At 50.6% G+C, this 19,795-nt stretch overlaps 1 protein-coding gene across 1 annotated transcript in view; it reads right to left on the minus strand.

The window, feature by feature from the left end:
• The window catches only part of TMEM201 (transmembrane protein 201), a 56,909-nt gene that overhangs the window by 14,803 nt on the left and 22,311 nt on the right, over window positions 1–19,795 (minus strand). The window contains exons 5-8 of the mRNA XM_036743095.1: window positions 18,601–18,968; window positions 15,187–15,390; window positions 3,771–3,994; window positions 634–705 (exon numbers count right to left, since the gene is read on the minus strand). Of these exons, the coding sequence (XP_036598990.1) occupies window positions 634–705; window positions 3,771–3,994; window positions 15,187–15,390; window positions 18,601–18,968 (868 nt within the window). The remainder of the gene's footprint in view (window positions 1–633; window positions 706–3,770; window positions 3,995–15,186; window positions 15,391–18,600; window positions 18,969–19,795) is intronic.

Consider the following 19,795-nt stretch of genomic DNA (forward strand, 5'->3'; position numbering starts at 1 on the left):
TCCGTTTCTTCATAAATCTAAATGAGCACCCAGGCTCAGCAGGGTCTTCAGCACATTCCTACTTCAGAGGGATCAAGATGGTATTTGTGGGAACAAAGCTGTGACACTGAGAGTTTTCACTATTCAATAAACTTTAGGATTTGACATTCTTGATCTAGTCCTGCTGCTGTTTCATAAGTGACTCACTGTGCCTCAGTTTCCCTAGCTGTGAAATGAGATCATCCCCCAAAGCCTGGGAACATGAAATAACAGAATTAAATGCCTGGCTCATTGTGAGACACTTTGCAGACACTAAAGTATTATAAAAATGTGACTTATTAATACTAATCCTCAGAAAAACCTACTTTTCAAATCTTCCCTTTTCCCTCAACTCTCTCCCCTCCCCTCCCCTTCCCTCCCTTTCCTCTAGAGGGCACAGTGAGAGGAGGACTGGATGTGAAGTTAAAGAAGCTGTGTTCCAGTCCTGGCTCTGCCACCTGTGGGACCTTAGACAAATTCCTTAATTTCTCTGGCCCTCAGTTTCCTCATGTGTAAAGTAAGGGGGCTGGACTAGATGGCCTTGAACTCCCTTGTGGCTCAAGTCTGTGATCCTCTGATCCCACTCCAGTCCCCAGATCTGGTGTTTCTCCTTGCCTGACACAGGCGCCTCCTTGGACTGAGATCCCTGAGATGGTGGGCGGCTCCCACTGAAAAGATATCCTGAATCTGGAGAGGAAAGAGAAATAGAGAACGTTATGAGGACAGCCACCTCCAGCAGAGCGCCCCCGTTCCCCATCTCACTCTAGAACACATGCATGTTCTCTCCTTTGAGCTAGAGAGCACCCATCCTTCAAAGCACGGCTCAAGACCCACCCCCGAGCCTTTTCTGCCCACACCGGCCTCCTCTTTTGCTGAATACTTTGCAATGAAGCCTTTATGCCTTGTTTGATTCATGTTCATAGATTGCTGTGCTTCCAGTCAAATTGTCCATTACTCTCTCATGTACTCAAACTTCCAGGCAAACGAATTAGAAATTGAGGAGATACCCTTCGATAATCGGAGAATAGCTAACCAAACTATGGTATGTGATTGTGATGGAATACTATTATACGATAAGAAATGATGGGCAGGCAGACTGCAGAAAAATCTGGGAAGACTTATATGAACTGATGCTAAGCGAAGTGAGCAGAACCAGGAGAACATTCTATACAGGAAAAGCAATATTGTAATGACGATGAACTGTGAAACTTAACTACTATGATCAACACAATGATTCAAGACAATTCCAAAGGACCCATGAGGAAAAATGCCATCAATCTGCATAGAGAGATCCGATGAACTCTGAGTGAGAATGAAACATACTTTTTTTTTCCCGCTTTATTTTTCTTGCCTTTTTTCTGGTAAGATGACTATGTTTTGCATGAGTTCATGTGCATAATTAATATATCATTTGCCTTCTCAATGGGTGGGGAATGGATGCAAGAGAATTTGGAGCTCAAAGATTTTTAAAAATGAATCCCAAAAATAAATAAATAATACTTTAAAGAGTGCTTCCAGCTACACTGGTCTCCTGTACCAACAGGACATTCCAATTCTTGTCTCCATGTCTTTGCACAGGCTCTCCTTCCTCACTTCTACCTCTAAGAATCCCTTTCTGGGCTCAGGTAAAGTGCCCTCTCTTACATGAAGCCTTCTGGATTCTTTTTAGTTATTGGCACCTTTTGTCTCCCAATTACTTTGTGCATATTGTTTTCCCCAATAGAATGAGAGTTCCTTAAGAGTAGGGAATATTTTGATTTTTATGTCTATATGCTCCAGTGTGCAGCCTGTTGTCAGCAGGCCACCTTTCATCTCTCCTGAACCCCAATCTTGTCTATGCTCAACATGCACTCCCATGGACAAATTACTGCACCATGGACAGTCACCTCAGCACTATCCTCCAGCACCGTGGACAGACACCTCTGCACTGCCCTGCCCTCCAGCACCATGGACAGGTACCCCAATGCTTCCCTCCAGCACCATGGACAGACACCTCAGGGGTCCTTGTAAAAGTAAAAGGACCAAGACTCTGAAGCTGAGATTCTTAACCCGAGATCCACGATTTAAAAAATAAAACAAACATTTTGATAACTGCATTTCAATATAGGTTGTAGTCCAACATACTTTATGCATTTAAAAGCATGATTTTGAGAAGGGGTCCCTAGGCCTGTTACAGGAGCCAAGGCACAAAGTGAAGTGGCCCCAGTCCAGTGGGCAAGGGAGGCCTTTCAGAGCATGCACCAGCACTTACTAAGCACTTACTGTGCACTGTGCTCAGTAATTAAGATACAAAAACAAAACTGTTCCTGCCCTCAAGGAGCTTAAAGCTTATGTTTTTTCCTCTTTGTGTCCCAATGTAAGACTGTAGCAAAATGCTTTCTCTGCCTCCATTATCTCATCTAATCCTCACAAGAACACTGTGAGTGGGAGCTATTATGATACACATTCTTACGGCTGCAGAAAGTGAGGCTCCACCACTAGGCCATGTCTGATGTGGGTCCTCCTGACTCCAAGTCCAGCGCCCTGGGCCCTGCATCCTGCCATCTTGATGTCAGAGGAAAAAAGGAGCAAAGCTAACCTTGAAATGCTCCATCAGGGCCCTGTAGAGAGGCCCAGGGTCAAAGGCCCTGACCCAGAACAGGACTAGCTTAACTGGGTCTCCTGGAGGAAGCATTGGAAAAAGGCCTCTCTTCCAGATCCCCCTGCACCCGCTAAGGCCCTTACTGAGGGCTTGTGAAAACCAGAAAGGGGATTTCAGTGTTGTCTCTCTTCAAAGGGAGGAAAAGCAGGGGATGAGGCTGTGAAGGAGACACCCAAACCTGCCGCAGGGCAGGGGAGGGACCCATCCAACTCCCTCTCCATCCTTACAGACAAAGGCCTGTTCCTCAAGCCTGTCATTTATCTTCTAAGGAAAGATTAGGGGCAGGAATCACTCCCCTTCTGAAGTTAAGACCCTGCCTTTTATCCTGTAAAGGATAATTAAAGATACTTTATTTTAAAGGAAAAAAAGGAAGCAAACTGCTATGCCCTCAGATCCCTGTTCTTCCCTCCCTCAGTACCATCTAAAAAAATCCCAGCAGTCATTCTGCTGCAATCCTGTTTCCTGGTCTTGAAAAGTTGTGGAGGAGGACGGATAGCTCAAGAGAGATTCAATGTAATGGAGAGGATCATACAAGGGGGGGGGGGCGGGGGGGGAACCTTAAAATACAGGATGTCAGAGCTGGGAGGGGCCTTAGGATAGGGAGCATCAGAGCTTCGAGAACCCCAAGAACAGGGCATGTCAGAGCCAAATGAGGCCTCAGAGCACAGGATATGCCTAGAATTGGTTTCAGCATCGGCCAGGCTGAAGCCTTCCTTACGGTCTGACCAGCGAAGGTCATAGGAGCATCATGGTACAGGGGAAAAGAACGCTGGATTTGAAGTCGGAGGAGCTGGGTTCAAATCCTTGCTTTGCCACTTACATCTATGACCCAAGGCAAGCCACAAAACCAACCCAGACTATCTCCTCTATACAACGTGAAGGTCACATTCAGTGACCTCTGAGGTGCTTCCAATTCTTAAATTCCTGTTTCCAGGTAACTGCAAAGAGGATGGAAGGGTGGCTAAGCCCTGGGAAAAGCCTCTGCGAGCCACAGGCCACTGGCCCAGGAGAGGCTCTACAAGGGGCGCGGCTGACTGCAGGCTCAGGGCTCTTTCCTTTCCCCCCTCCCTCCTGAGTATCTCACTCATCCACATGCCACACCACTTCTCACCTGCTCGGGTCAGGGAGGGGATGGTCCCCAGAGAAAGGGCTCTGTTGAGTCGTCCCGGCAGGGAGGAAGAGGACGTCCGTCGTGGAGACCTGAACAGTTGCTGGTTGGTGAGCTGGAATAAGGTGGGTGGGGCTGGGACGAACAGAGTCGGTGACACCGAAGGGTATGGGAAGGCCAGTCCACTGCTGCTGGGGAAGAAGGAGCTGGAGTCTCCCGAGAGATACCTGTGAACAACATAGATGACATGGCGGGGGAGGGAGAAGACAGTGGGCCTAGGAGGCCCCAAGAGGCAGATGCAGACCATCCCTCCCAATGGGAGCCAGGCCCCCAGGCCAGGAGGAGCCCAGAGCAGGGGGGAGGTGTGAGGTTAGTGAAAGCAAGGGAACAATCTGACCACATTCACATCATTAGGAGCGGGCGGCTGGGAGGTGCCAGCGTGACCCACCCCTCACCCCCCCAAGCTTATCTCTACCCTTTTTTTGGGTGGGGGACCAATACCCCAATCCCTCAGAAATTCCCATGAGCACTCAGGCAGACTAATTTCACTACAAATGCAAGGGTCTCGACTTTAAAGGGACACTGTCACCCTTGCTGATTCCCACTCTGTCCACTCACCCGGCCTCTTCCCCCATGAGATTCCTAGGACTTGGGAAATCCCCCAAACCCAGGCTCATGCCCAGCTCCTCCCTTGGTGGTCCAGCAGGGACCAGGGTTTGCAGGCAGGCAATGGGAAAGGGGTTAGGATCAGGCTTTGGGGTCCCAGACTAACACAACACCTTGTTGGGCAACCCTAATTACATGATTTGAAAAAGAAAAAAAAAAACACTTGTACATTTTTGCTGCCTCACCAAGGGGGAGGGATGCGCAGGAAGCTGGGGAGAAAGCCTTCTCCTGCTTTGGGCCCCAGGGCCAGCACAACGATAAAGGAAGGAAAGGGCAGGGGGGGGAAGCAAAACTTTGGAATGGACACAGCTGGACATCGACATCATATACCAAACTCCAGGCTCAGGGCAATGGTTTTCAAATGATTTTTTAACTGAATACACAGAGATAGAAATATATGTAAATGAGTCAACCAATGGACAAAAGGTGACAGTGTCTCTTTAACTCAAGAACAAGACAAACGACAACCAGACTGGAAGGTCCACAAGCCAGAATTTTAACCATGCTTCTGATTAAAGCAATCGATTATGTGGGGGGTGAAAGAGAGAGAGTGACCAGAGGGAATTAATAGATTAGTCTGCCAACTTGGGGTGGGCGAGGGGGAAGGAGAGGGAGATCTGGGGAAGGTCAAACCTTACCTCTGGTCCCAGGGGACAATTGAGGCTGGTGGACTAATTCCTAGGCTGGACGTTTGTTTGGCTGGCAAGGCTGCTGAATGGGGCGCAGCTGGAAGGCTTTGGCTGGCCTTGGCAGTGCTATGGTTTCCATTCGCACCAAATTAAGTGTTTAAAAAGGACAGTGTTCGCTATCAGCAGGGTAAGAGGAGCAGCCTGTTGGCTTTCTAGACCTTGAGCAGTGGGTCAACAGAGAGGACTTCCCGTCTTCCTGTTTAAAGGCATGGTCCATTTTGGGGAAAACTGGGAGACGGGGGGAGGTGCAGCCTGTATGGAAGCCACAGATCAGTCCCCAGGTGTGAGCTTCAGCATTCCATTAGCCCCTTCTAAGGACACGGTTTCTGCCCCCGGAGCTGCTCTTCTAAAGGAAGGTCATGGGTTATGTCCCTCAAAAAGCCAACCTAGTAGATAACCTAAAGCGTGGCAGTGCCGCTTCAGAGCCTGTGACTCCGTCCAGCCACTGGGTTTGCAGACCCTCATCCCTGGATCCAAGAGAAAGCTCGCTTATGAGAGACCTTAGAAGACCTCAGGCAGGCTGGGAGTGGGCACTAGGTGTGTATGTGTATGTGATCAGCATTGGAATCAGCAGCTTTTCCTGTCCCTGGGGTAGTCACACATAGGCATACACTGTCACTGGGGCTGGCAGGCAGGTATGGATATGTCCCCAGGTAGGGTGGACCAGGCCCGCTAACACATCTCCAGGTGCCTAATAGCTTGGCCTCCCTGAACTAGCTACTTGGAGAGGCTTTCCCAGGCTCAATGATCCAGACAGCCAGAAGCAGGGGCCTGGCCTGCTTGGGGTCCTATTTCTCACATGCCATTCCCCTCCCCCTCCTCCAAATGCTTCCCATCACTCCCTATAATTGGCAGCAGCTCCACTCCTGGGGCCTGTGATTTCTGTTAGCTTTGGGGAGACTCCCTGAACTAACTCAAACAGGAACTTGTGTACTACTGAGCAGATGGGCCCTAGGGAATGACCCGGGGGCTCTAAGAGGTGAGCGATTTGCTCAGGGTCACACATCTGACCAGAGACAAGACTTGAACTCAGGCCTTCTATTAACCATTGCCAAGCAGCCTCAACAAGCTCCAGAAGCCGCTGTGGGTGAGGGAGTGTGTGCTTGCGAGGAATGTGGTTTCTATGTAAATATAAGCATAGATGTCCTGTGAGAAAAGATAAGTACTGATCTAAGCTTATGTAGATGCACATACGCACAGACACAGGACCTCAGAGGCCTTGACCCAAGTGACCAGAGCTAATGAGTATCTGAGGCAGGGTATGAAGCCAAGGCCTTGACTCCCTGAAAATCACAGATGTTGAGCTGGGAGGGACCTTCAGAGGCGGCCTTATTGAAACCCCTCATTTGAGAGATGAGGGAACTGAGGCCTGGGTTAGATGACAATCCAGGGTCAGACAGGTAAGTAGCATCAGAGGCAAAATTTGAACCCAGGCCTCTTTCCATTGAGTTGTCTGTCTAGTTACGTCTCACTCTGCATCTAGACTCTGTGTGTGCATGTTCAAATTAAGAAAGTACCTACCTTCCTCACAGTAAGCCTGGGTGGTAAGCTGCATAGACAGGATAGGGAATATAAACTTTAAAAAGGATGTTTATCCTCCTTCATCAGGCATAGGGACTTGGCCTGTGATTTCATTGCTATTAGGAACTCCTACCAATGCAGGCTGGCACCTTCTCAGTGACTTAAGAGTTTTCCAGCCTTGCCCACCCAAGCCCCGATGTGTCAGAGGTCAGGCCCTGACCCCAAAGCCACACGGCAGGGTCACCATTATTCCCAATCACGGATAAGGCTTCCAGGGCTCAGAGGGAGATGAGTGATGTGCCCAGAAAGCTGGATTCCAACCTTCAAACAGTTCCGCTTGGGCATCAAATCCTGCATCTCTGACTACCCTACACCTGTCTCTAAGTTATGGGAGGAAAGCTGCCTGTGAGCACCTCCTCTGCATCCACATGCCCAGGCCCTGCAGGAGCATGCCTCCAGGAACGCTCAGCTGGGCACCCTCGACAGCTGAGCCACCTCACACTCCTGGACACACTGTAGCTCACACCTAGGGCCCTGGCTATTCCCGGCATCAGCTTGATAGGGGGACCTTCTGAGGGGCCCTCTCCCCTTCTCCAGTAGGACAGGCATCAGTCAAACCAAGTTGTCTTTGCTTTAGAGCATCACTGAGGACATCAACCAATGGAAGAGTCTTCCTTTAGCCAAGAGATTCAAGTTTCACTTCTGGCTACAAAATTCTTCCAGAGGCACCAGATAGTTTGTTTTTTTTCTTCTTTTAATCTTAAGCCCACCCCTGAAACACCAAGAGATTGTCTGAAGTCACACAGAGAGTATGTGTTGGAGGCAGGGCTTGAACCTAGGCGATCCTGGCTCCCAGGTCAGCTGCCTAAGCTCTAGACAATCCTCAAAGACTCTTAAGTTGTAGAGATGGAACTGACCTGAACTGGTGGAGGAGTTTCCTCACCTGGGAGCTCCCTGTGCCAATGAAATCACCGGCCTAGTTCTCATCCCTGACTTAGGTACTCTTTAATCTAAGCTGAGACTCTTCCTGGCCTCCCAGGCAAAATATGGACACTCAGATCTCAGCCCAAGAGGTCTGAATTAAAATCTTCACCTGTCAAATGAGGACCATGTTCAATTAGCTCTGGAGAGGCAGTGAAAGGCAAGGAGACAGGAGCAACGGAGTAGTCAGACACATGAGAGACTGAGGGGAAAGTTTATTGAGAGGGCCCAGTGAGAGGTGGGGCAGGAAGGAGAGGCCAGCCCACCTGAGCTGGCTGACCGCCCAGCCCCACCAGCCCTGACACCTGGAGAGATCCCGGTGGGAGGCTGGACACCCATAACCCAAGCCCACCATGCAGCTTCCCTCCAGGCAGAAAAGCTTTCCAATTTAGTAAGTATAAAATAAGATGTCACCCAGACAACCGAGGGCCAGGAGGCATTTATTTAAAAGCTGTGAACATGAAAACTGGCACCAGAGGCGAGGTTTACAGCGATTGGGGTCACCAGACAATCAACCAAAATGCTGCTGCTGCTGTAACAACTACTATGACTACTACTACTACTACTACAACGTCTACTACTACCACCACTACACAGTTTGATGTTTAGAGAAAGTCACAGGACAAGGACACTGGGAGAAGCACGGTCTTTAGAATCCTGGCATTCTGGGACCACCTGGATGGGAAGCGATGGGGACTGAGCTGAAGTCGACTAGGACTCCTAGAGAGGCTGACCCGGGGATAGAGAGAACCCTGGGATGGAAATCGTGGATGGCCCATTCCAGGGCGAGGGGCCTTTCTGGGCAGGGTCATCATGTCCAATATAAAGCCCACCCAGCCAAGGGCACTTTTAACCCTGGGCACAGCGCCACCCTCTCGGCCTGTTCTCAGTGTCTTGTTAATCATCCTGCGATCTGGGTGCAATCCGCCCCACGGACAGCCACCACGAACCCTGGGCCCCGGGGAGAAGCCCCAGCACTTCCCAATCCAGACTTTCAATCAACACTTTCCAGAGGAAAAAGCCTTTTCCTGTGCCCTTGCGGTTCTCTAATATACGACACCCACTGGACACATCTCCCCAATGATATCCCCTTTATATCAAAGATTTCTCAAAACAAAAGAAGCTAACTTTAATTTGTTAAAATAAATAAATGTGACACAGAACTCAGAAGCAGAGGGGGAGAAGTTACCAAAAGGAGCCCCCACCCATACATACACCTACACACACACACACACACACACACACACTCTCTCTCTCTCTCTCTCTCTCTCTCTCTCTCTCTCTCTCTCTCTCGGAGGTGGTACATTATTTTAAACACTAGCTTTATGTCATGATCCCCCCACACCAGGTGGTCTTAACCACCTTACCCCTGCCTGCCTTTCCAAGCCCCACCCTCAATCAGAAGGGGAAGCTCTTTGTTAGAATGATATAGCTGTATATATATATATATATATATATATATGCATATATTTCTGCTTATTATAAATAATTTAATCCTCACACACCTCTCCAACTATCAGAGAAGGCTTATTAGCATCACACTGTCAGTACACATGAAAATGGAAGGTTTAGAGGAAAACAGAAAAAAAGAAAATTAAATCACAAAAAATCAGTAAGAAGGTGAGTGTCTCTGGAACTTGCTGCTCACTGCCCTTAGTCCTTGGAAGGCGACAATCACGTGCCCGGGCTCTGACCCAGAGAGAGGAGCCGTGCTTGGGAGCAGAAAAGCTAAGTGGATCTGTCAGGCCTCACCGAGAGGAGAGGGTCCTTCTTTTATTCACCCACTACATGGAGGGTCCCCGTCTGCAGCTCTGGCACTCAGGCTGTGGCAGCCCATGCTCTCGCCTGCTCTGCTCTGACCCCTGTGAAGGACACAGCTATTCAGGCCCCCAATGTACAGGAGAGACCAAGGACATGACCTGTCCAGAGTTCTAATGGCCACTTATCAAGCACAGCTAGGATCCCAACCCAGGCCTCCTGCCTCAGTGCAGTGCTCTCAAGTCAAGAAGGGAGAGGTCCAAGCTTGGCCCCAGAGGAGACATCTGAGAAGAGCCCTCTCTCGCTTCTTTGAGGAGGTGAGGGACTACAGACAGGGAACACTGCAGACATTCAGACTTGGGCAAGTCAGCTCAACACTGGCCAGCTTAGTTTTGTTGGCCTGCTCTCGTTTCTTACTGGCACACAGGACAAGTCTCTGGGGAGAGGAGGGGAAGGGCTATGTTGGGAAATCCAGGGGACAGAAAGAGAGAAGAATAAAAATTAAGGGACCAAAGGGAGGGGGTGTTCAGGCCTTGCTACCAAGCCCACTGAAGATCTTGTTTGGACCCTGAACACTCTCCATGTTTCTGCAATTCAGCACCATGGGACCAGAACTCACCAAGACCCGTTTCAGATTCTGGAAGGATCACAATTGGGCTAACTTATCCCAACTCCCAAAACTACTTAAAATGAGAGCCAGGACAATGGTGATCCGAGGGCCCAGGCTGGGGGTGGGGGTGGTTGAGAGTCTTCCTCCCCCTCAGCGCATGCTTGGCGCTCCTAGCAAAGGAGTCCTGACTCCATGCCAGCTCAAAGGGTGGGCACAACCTTTCTCTAAGAGGTTCAGCGACCAGTCTTACGACTGTACAGAGCCAGTTATTGTCTGAGCTCAGACTTTAATGTTTCTCCAGTGTTCCTTTCCTTATGTTAAGCTGCCTCTCAAACCTCCCCTCACGTAAATTTTTCATATTTTCACAGCCAGGTGAAAAACAGTGGTGAGGGAGTAAAGAGGATATGGAGGTTAGGCTAGAGAAGGTGTTCATAAAAATTCAGTGGGGCACAGGGTGGCAAGGAGGGCATGCATGTAACCCAGAAGGCCTGAGCTGGTGGCTCTTAGGGAGGTCTCTTCCATCTTGGGTTGGGTTTTTACCTCGTGATTAATGTCACTGCGGTGTAGCTAGAAAAGAACCCTGTAGGTTCTGGGTGAGCCCGGGTGGGGCAGGGGGGTGACCAGCCTCCACTGCATGTTAGCCCTTAGAAAGAATGAACCAGGGACCAAACTCCCTCAACTGGAGAGGCCTGTGAGCTCTAATCTTTGGGTAGCATAAAGGGACTTTGTACCCTTCCCCTGGTACCAGGTCACCTTCATGCCTCTGCGAGGGCTGCCTAAGGGCCCTGTTCCCCAACAACCCACCCATAAATCTAGCACTTGGGAGTACAAAATCATGCAAGAGCTGCCTGCCACCCGTGGATGCCAATCCCCATATCCACAGCACCCGCCATGCCCCTTCACAGATCCAAGTTTGTGAAACTTGGCCCAGGGCTGAGGAGCGTAGAGAAGCACTGTCTCAATGTACTAATCCTCTGTGTCTGAACCTTACCCGTGCACACCAAGGACCGCACACCAAAATGGGGCTCTCCTCCCTCCTTCTCCCAGAGGTAGCATTCATAGCATCCCTAATCTACCAGCCAATCAATCGACTCTGCAATGTGCTGAGTACTAGAAGGGGTCTCCAGTGAAGGTCACCACCAAGGCTGCCCCCTGCCAGGGTCACAGATGTCACCAACCTGGAAGTATGGAGCCCTAGGACTTGACCACCAAATCAACAGTCAGAGGACCCCCTGGGGAGGGCCTTCAGTCAATCCTCTGAACACCCAAAGGGTGCTGATGCTGATGACCCCCAGGCTAAAAGAAAAAGCATCCCTGACATTTAGGTGACACTTCTCAAAGCGTTTTCACCTATGTGAGGTCACCTGTGGTCCTCACAAGCCTGTGAGATCAGCAGGGGCAGGGGCAGTTAGTGGTTAAGTGACTCATCCAAGGTCATACAGAATTGTGGCAGAGTCTGGGTTTGCTTCTTCCCCATAAACCTTTCCTCTACTGCTCCATTCATTACATTATGTTCCTTTCCAAACCTCCCCATAAGAGTTGCCTCTGGCTTCCCCACACAACTTACTATCTAAGGAAGAGAATGAGTCTTTCACAAGTTCGGATACAGATGAGAAATGGTGATGGCTGTAGGGGACCAGGCTTAGCCTGGAAAAAGGCGTTACAGTCATACAGAGAAGTTCAGGACCAGGAGGACCCTGAAAACACAGAAGGTCAAAGCTTGTCCCAAATAAGAGACATGAGAACGTAAGCTTGTCCCAAATAAGAGACATGAGAACGTATCTCCTGCCCTTCTCTGGACAGGTGGGGGACCACAGGTAAAGAATACATTCTTTGTTATTAGAGGTAGGGTAAAAACAAAGGTCAGATAGGAAATAAAGGTGATAGAAAAAACAAAAGTTACCAATAAAAAAAACCTAGAATGGAGAAGGTCAAAGCAGAGAGGGTCTTTAGAACACGAAAGGCCAGGGCCAGAATACCTAGGCCAGCTTGCTCACTTTATTAAGGAAACCAAGACCAAGAGGATGATCTAGGACTAGGATTCACGTCTCCTGACTAGATCTGCTGTTCGTTCCTTCTACAAGGTCGCCTCTCTCAGCCACAACACCCATCTGGCCACTCCTGCTGAGGTCAGGCTGGGTAAGGCCCCAGAAAGAGCCCCAGACGCCAAGGAAGAACCAGGTTCTGTCTCCTCGGGATACTGAAGGTGGCAGATGGGGATGGCACCAAAGAGAATGGCCGACGCATCAGAACAAGCCCAAACTCACTTGTCTCTGGGCTAGATCTGGAGAACTCTAGCTAAGCAGAGTCAGAGCAGAGAGAAGAGCAAGGCAGAGCTTTGGTGACAGTGGCCAGGGACATGTTACCCTGGGGCCGGCAGGCATCGATGGTGAGATGCACCACATCAGAGGGAGGAAGGACTGAGGGGGACAGCAGCATGACCATCTGGGAGAGGCCTTGTCGACAGCTACAGAGACTCAGGTGGCACCTAATCTTCCCCAAGAGCAGGTCAGGTGCCTGCTGACTTGCACAAAAGTGATGGAAGACCATTCTCTGGGTGGAAAATGCTAAACAGTGATGGGGAGCTATGCTGAGCTGAGACAGGAAGAGAAAGGTCTTGCTGATCCTCCTCCTAGCTTCTTATAAGCTAAGTTGTAGGGCCAGGGGATGGTGGGCCTTTAGAAGTCAGTCCCAAATACGTCTCCAAATCAACCCTCAGGGAACTTGTAGAATGGGGAAGCTAAACCACCAGGATAATAATTCTGTCCTCAAGTCTGTCAGGGTTAAGAAGGTGCCATTTGGGGGACATCCCAGGGAAAAGGAGACAAGTCTGAGGGAAAAAACATGCCATGTTTTTAAAGCCTAATAGTATCCCCTGCCTGGCAAATCAGGAGACATGGAATCATAAGAAATGGGGAACGAATGGTACAAAATGAGGCCTCTGATGGTACAATCTGCAGAACACCCCAGGAGGAAGGCCTAGAGAGAGGGGCAAGGCTGGCGGGCTGAATGAAGGGAATGATCACTGAGAAACAGGGATAAGAATCCTTTCCAAAGATGGTGGGAGTAGGGCAAGGCAGTGACTCCCTTCCATGCATGCGTTAAGCATTCGCTGTGCTCCAGGAATCGAGTTAGGCCTCAGGGATATGAGACAAAGGCATCCCTCCCTGAGACGCTCCCAGTTTCCCCATCCCTGCAGCAGCAGAACCCTCTGGAGGCGGTGGAACCTCTGAGGGCAGCATGTGCTCCAGAGAGGAAGCTGTCTTTTTTCCATTTGCATCTTGAGCTCCAGGAACAGAGTAAGCACTTAGTAAAAGCTTTTTCAATCAATCCTTCATTTACCCATTCACTCGTGCACTCAGCCTGCCGGCCAGCTGGAAATTAATAGGCCACTCGAGCATGTGCTGGGGCAGCTGCGTTCCCAGGTACCAGGCTTGGCTGCTAGTCAGCTCTTCTGCCAGTGGCCAGAGATGATCATCTCCCAGGGGCAAGACAGCAACCAAAGAGACCTTCCATAGAAGTAAGGTGCCAATGACAAGACAGACTTTACAGACTGAGATTCCATGGGCAAGAACGGGGCCAAAACACTGGCCTGGGGATCCTGGGGACTGACAAAATCAAGGGAAGATCCTAATCCTTCCACAAGCCCTTCCTTGGTCTCCCCTTGTTGGGACTTTCTGCTTGGTTTTTGACCTACCCGCCCCAGACGGCAGCTGGCCCTCCTCCTGCTCTTCTCGGGGGGCTGGGGAGAAGGAAGCAAAGACCCATCCAGCATGTAGCCACAGAGGGTAGCAACTGCCCTGCCCTGCTCCACGAGGATCATGGGATTCAAATGCAAGAGAACTTAAGAGGCCACCTACGCCATTCTTCATTCTACAGATGCGGAAACCGATGCCCTGAAGGTTAAGGGATTCTCCTGACGTCATACAGCCGGTCAGTGACAGTGCTGGATTCTGGGCCCAGACTCTCCAACTGCCCACCTTGTACGGGCTGAGCGGAGGGGCCCGTAAGCTTGGGCCCATCCCAGAGTCCCTGCTGGAGCAGGGCAGCTAACTCAGAGGGGATTATCTTTGAAGGGGTGGGTGGGTGGGTGTTCCCTCGCCCCCAGTCCCAAGGCCAAGCCCTCCATTAGCTCAGGAGCTCTTTAAGGGCAGGGGCTGTCTTGTGGCTTTTTTTGTACCTCCAGCACTTGGCATGGTACCTGACACACCGCAGGCACTTAATAAACATTTACTGACTGACTGCCCCGGCAGTCATGCCGAGTCACAGGATATTAGAGCTTGAAGGAGAGTTAGAACAGAGCTAGAACACGGGATCTCAAAAGACAAAAATGCCTTTGGAAATCACTGTGTCCAACCCTCTTTTTTTATAGGCAAGGGGAAGAAGGCCCAGAGATGGAGAAGTGACTTTCCCAAGGCCACACAGTGAGTGGCAGGGCAGGTACTCAGGTCTCCAGACTCCCAGCCTCTTCACTACTGAAATGACAGTGTTCTAGGCACTGAAGGAGGAAGGGACCAGGGCAGGTGACAATATAAACAGTCAGAACAATTAGGATGACCTGTCCTCAAACCCCACTCCCCCTTCCTCCCCAGAGAAGGCTGAGAAGCAACAGATGAGGGAGGTCAGGCCACGTGGGGAGGCACAGAAGCCTCCCAACTCCCAGCTTTTAACATGGGAGAGGAAAGAAACAAGAGAAAGGTCTGCCTTCTTACCTACCCACATGCCCCAAAGACAAGGACAGGAGGGTAACTGGGGAGAAAAAAGGGAACAACAACAAAAGCCTCCACTGGTTTCAGGAGCAGGACGCCAGGTTCAAGTTCAGATGGTGAGGGTGCCCCACCAAGAACAGCGTCCATACAGATCCCTTGTTCTGCAAGGGAGAGAGCGGCTCTTTGGTGGGCACTGCAGCATGACGAGTGGGCTCGGACGGCAGGAGGTCACTGATGGACTCTGAGGGGGGACAGGGACAGGGGAACTGGACCTTGTCCTGGAGGGACTTGTGTCTGTGCAGAGAGCTAGCAAGAGGGGGACAGGAAGAGTCCTGACTGTCTCTACCAGGAGATGAGATGTGTGGGTGCAGGGGGAGGAAAGGAGAGAGACAGAAGCACCGATCATGTGGAGGACGCCAAGCTTTGGGGTTTGTTGTTTCAGACTAGAGCCCCTCCCCCCAGTCTGTCACTGCTGGAGCTCTGACCTTCGGGGCCGGTATCTCCGCTGGCCCGTTGCTTTGCGTGTAGCCACAGCTGCAGTGAGGCCCACCAGGCAGCACAGGGACGTGGCGCTGAACTTGAGTGTGTCCAGCCAGCTGGGGGGGGCCATCTCTAAGTAGCGTTCCACCAGGTGCAGCCCCAGGACCAGAAACCACAGGAAGGAAGAGAAGGCGTCAATCCTCCGGAGCCTGTGGGGATTGGGAATGGGCCTGTGTGAGTCACTGCGGTCACCCTTGCCACCCACCAGGGGCCCACAAACTCCCTCCCCACCAGCCTACAGTTCTCAGGCCCCTCTGCTGGGGGCGGCCCCCTGGTCCTACCTATTAAAAACCCCATCGTCTACTTCCTCTTTACGGGTACATCACACACTAGAGCAGAAGGGACCCCAGAGGGCTGAGGGAGCAAAGTCATTTTCCCAGGGTCCCAGAGGGAGCAACAAAGCCAGGAAGAGGACTTCGGTCTCCTTACTCCCTAACCCTCTGCCCCTTCCCACTGCCCCACCTTGCTCTTCTTGTTCATTCGATCAATAAAGCATTTATGAAGCACCTTCTGTGTGTCAGACAGAGCACTAGGTGCCGAGGACACAGAGAGCTTTCCTCCTTGGCTGCTCCTTCTGCCCAGGGAGGGGGGCTCCCTAGGTGCTCCCTGAGGAGCCAGGGTCAGAGGTAGGGTCTGCTCTGCCTCAGCACAAAGCATTTCACCTCTCCTGGCCTCAGTTCCCTCACCTGTTTAATGTGGGAGTGGGGCTGGAATAGACAGATCGGGGACCCTACCAAAGGTTCTACCCCTGTAGACAGGGACTGTTTGCTTCTCAACAGGGCAGAAAGAGAGCCTCTGTGAAAGGAGAGCAGATGAAAATCAATTTGACCTTACGACCTCTCTGGATAAAGGCTCTGAGACACCAGGACGGTTCTGAGGACCTGATAAGTGCCGCTCAGAGCTGCTTTCATCAGACTGGGAGCTCCTCGAGGGCAGGGACCGCCTCTCGCCTTTCTCTGTATTCTAGGACTTAGCACAGTGCCTGGTGCACAGTTGTTGTTCAGTTGTTTTACTCGTGTGTGTCTGATTCTCTGTGACCCCATGTGGGGTTTTCTTAGCAGAGATACTGGAGTGATGCGCCATTTCCTTTTCCAGCTGAGGAAACTGAGGCAAATAGGGTGAAGTGACTTGTCCAGGGTCACACAGCTAGTAAGTGTCTGAGGCTAGATTTGAATGCAAGTCTTCCTCACTCTAGGCCTGACACTCTATCGACTGCTGCTCTGGCATACAGCAGGTGCTGAATAAATGCTTGTTGTCTATTTCAAGGAAGAGACAGGACTGAGGTAGTAATGTCTGCAGGTCATTGCAGCCAATCAGCTGCACAGGACTGCTTCTAGGTGATAACGACAAATAGTAAACCAAACAAGTCTTTGGATACTTAAGCTTCAGCTGCTTTAAGCGTTCCTAGATGTGGGGCTGCTGGGATCATATCCACCAAAAGTGGGACCAGGGGGCTCCACATTCTCTGTTAGCACCAATGGGAGACGTGAGAAGCTGTCTCTGTCTTCAATGACCTTCTGCCCCCCACCCCATCTGCCCACCATAACGCAGTCAACCTTTTCTCTTTTTACACCGAGCCAGCTCCCACTTCCACGCCAGCGTCTCAGCTGCCCCGGACACCTGGGATGTACTTCCTCCTCCCTTCTGTCTTGTGGAGTCTCTACTCCTTCCAAGACACAGCACCACCCCTCCCAAACTAACCTGTGTCTAATTTAAATGTATTTGTATTGCTCTCAACTTCCCTCTGGCTTGGGAAGGAGAGTCTTTGCTAGGCTTCCCAGTGAGAAGCGGCTCACTTACTCCAAGAGCCAACTAGGTGAAGCAGAGCTCCCTGGGGAAAGGATGAGAAAACCCTTAGAGCCCCCAAAGAGCTGGGGTCCTTGTCAGTTCTCTGGTTTGGGGGCCCTGCTTGCCACTGAAAGAGAGTAACACTCCATCCCCCTGCCATGGGTGGCAGAATTGGTCACTGTTTAGTGGTCTGGGAATAATACTGAAGGTGAGAATGGAGCAGATTTTAAGAATCCTAGACCCCGCCTGCCAGTCACCAGCTGCTTCAGGCACACGGCTCCCCTGCTCATTTCCTCGCTTGTTGGGTTTCTGTGTGTGCCCACTATCTCCATAGATGCTGCGTGTGACCCAGGTCTGTGAGGAAATTTCTCTATTTTGATTGTTTCTTCTCTTAAGTAAATGTGCTGATTACTCTCGTTCTTGCTTTATAAGCATTTCATGTTTAAGAATTAACGATATTCACTTCTGGGCTGTATCCCAAAGAGATCATACAGGTGGGAAAAGACCCGTATGTACAAAAATATTTATAGCAGCAATTTTTGTGGTGGCCAAGAATTGGAAAGTGAGGGATGCCCATCAACTGGGGAACGGCTGACCAAGTTGTGATATGGGAATGTAATGGAATACCACTGAGCTATAAGAAATGGGGAAGACACGGACTTCATAACAACCTGGAGAGACCTATGTGATCTGATGCTGAGTGAGGGGAGCAGAGCCAGGAGAATGCTGTACACAGTAACAGCCACAGTGTGCAATGCCTGCCTTTGACAGACTGGGCTCTTCTCAGCAGTGCAAGATTCTAAGACAGCTCCGAAAGACTCATCCAAATTAAAAATACGGAGTCTGAATGCAGATCGAAGCAGACTATTTGCTTTTTATTTGTCTCTTCTTTCTCGTGGTTCTTCCCATTGGCTGTAATTATTCTTTACAACATGACTAAAGTAAAAACACATTTAATATGAATGTATAAGCAGAGCCTGTATCAGACTGCATGCCGTCTTGGGGAGGTGGGAGGAGAAGGAGGGGGAGAAAATTTAGAACTCAAATCTTATGGAACTGAAGGCTGAAAACTAAAAGTAAATTTAAAAAAAAAAAAGAATTAATAGTATTAAGCGTGTCCAAAATAAGAGCCAATGATGTCATGGTGAGTGATTTCATGCAGATGGCAAGCACAGCAGCGGGGGCTCAGAAGCCATACCACCAGTTAGCAAGAGGCTTTCCCTCCTACACATCTCAGATTCTGAGAGTTTAAGTTTGAACTTTGGGGTCAAGGCCATCGTAGGGCCCCCACTGGGGAAAAAACCTCCAACTTTCCAAGGTGAGGCGGCTGGTTTTGGTAAGTGGGCTAGCCCAAAGAGAGAAAAGGGAGGTACAGGTGATCAGCTGAATATCATGCCCATGGGCTGCACTGTGATGACAGCCAGAAGCAGGACATGAACCCAAGTCTTCCTGATACCAAGCCCAGGAGTCGGACAGGATGATCTCAAAGGTCTCTTCTAGATCTTAATTCTATGTTCCCTATGAGCCAGAGTGAACGCCCTCTCTTCCCTCCCACAGCCCCAGGCACCCACCTGATGCGGCCAGCCAGCAGCATGGCCAGAAGGCAGGTGAGCAGGCCCAATGCCACCACCACCATCTGGTGGCTCTGGCCCAAGTCCCAGGCCTCACAGAGCTTCTCCAGCACATGCTCAGGAAGCAGGTGGAGCAGCTGCTGCCAGCCCAGGGCCCCCGGATCAGCGGTGGTGTTGGACGAGGCAGAGGTCCCAGAGGAAGACATGTTTCCCCCTGCCAGCAGAGCAGGGGTCCAGGAGGTGGCTGGGGAGAAGGGATGGCCAGAGCCGTACAGGGCAGTGACTAGCAGGAAGCTGCAGATCAGGAAGGCGAGGAAACGAAGGAGGATGACCTGGGCTGGAGCAGTCACTGGTGAAGAACAGAAGCTCTACGGAGGAGAAAAGACAAAGAACTGAGGACTAAAGCACTGCATTTGGGGCCAGAGTCTGGGGCACAACTTTCAAAGAGCTCGCTGGGGGGTCTGGGTCCAGAAGATGTGGAGGAGAGCAGGGAGGGCAGAGGAGAACCAGACAGCCTCCAGGACTCTCAAGTCTCTCCCAGAGGAGCCTGATGCACACAGTGAGCTCCCTTTGTCTCTGTCAGAGGTGTGACTCTCTAGGGCGCAGGGCCTACCAGGTTAGATTCTATAATTCTGTCTGATCACATTCTAGCTAGCAAATGGGGGGGGAGAAGGGAGAGAGGAAGGGGTTCAGAAAGAAGAGACTCAGCTCCTACATACAAAATCTGAATTGGAAGAGATTGTAGAAGCCAGGTAGTCCAACCCCCTCATTTTACAGATGGAGAAACTGAGGCTCAGAAAAGGGAAGGGACTTCCCTAAGGTCACAGGGATAGTTAAGTGGCTGGGATTTGAACCCTGGTCCCAACTCCCAAATCAGTACTCTGTCCCACTATAGCTTCCTACTCAGAAACGTCCTTCTGTGGTTTCACAATCTCGCCCTGTAGAGCTTCCCACCACCACCCCCAGCCTTGTGGAACTCTGGCAATGGGATTTTCTGAAATCTGCTCTCCTGAAGTCTCAGGGTCTGGACCAGGGGAATGGCATTCCCATTTCTTACTCAATCAGCTCCATGAGCTCACACTGTGGTTTTCCTACTGCGCTGTGCCACCACAGCAGGGGTCAACCACTAGGCCCATACTCCAGCAAGATTAAAACATAATGGGGAAATGTTTAATAAAATAAATAAAAACTCAAT

The sequence above is a fragment of the Trichosurus vulpecula genome, chromosome 2, assembly GCF_011100635.1.
Source record: "Trichosurus vulpecula isolate mTriVul1 chromosome 2, mTriVul1.pri, whole genome shotgun sequence".
NCBI classification, from domain to species: Eukaryota; Metazoa; Chordata; class Mammalia; order Diprotodontia; family Phalangeridae; genus Trichosurus; species Trichosurus vulpecula.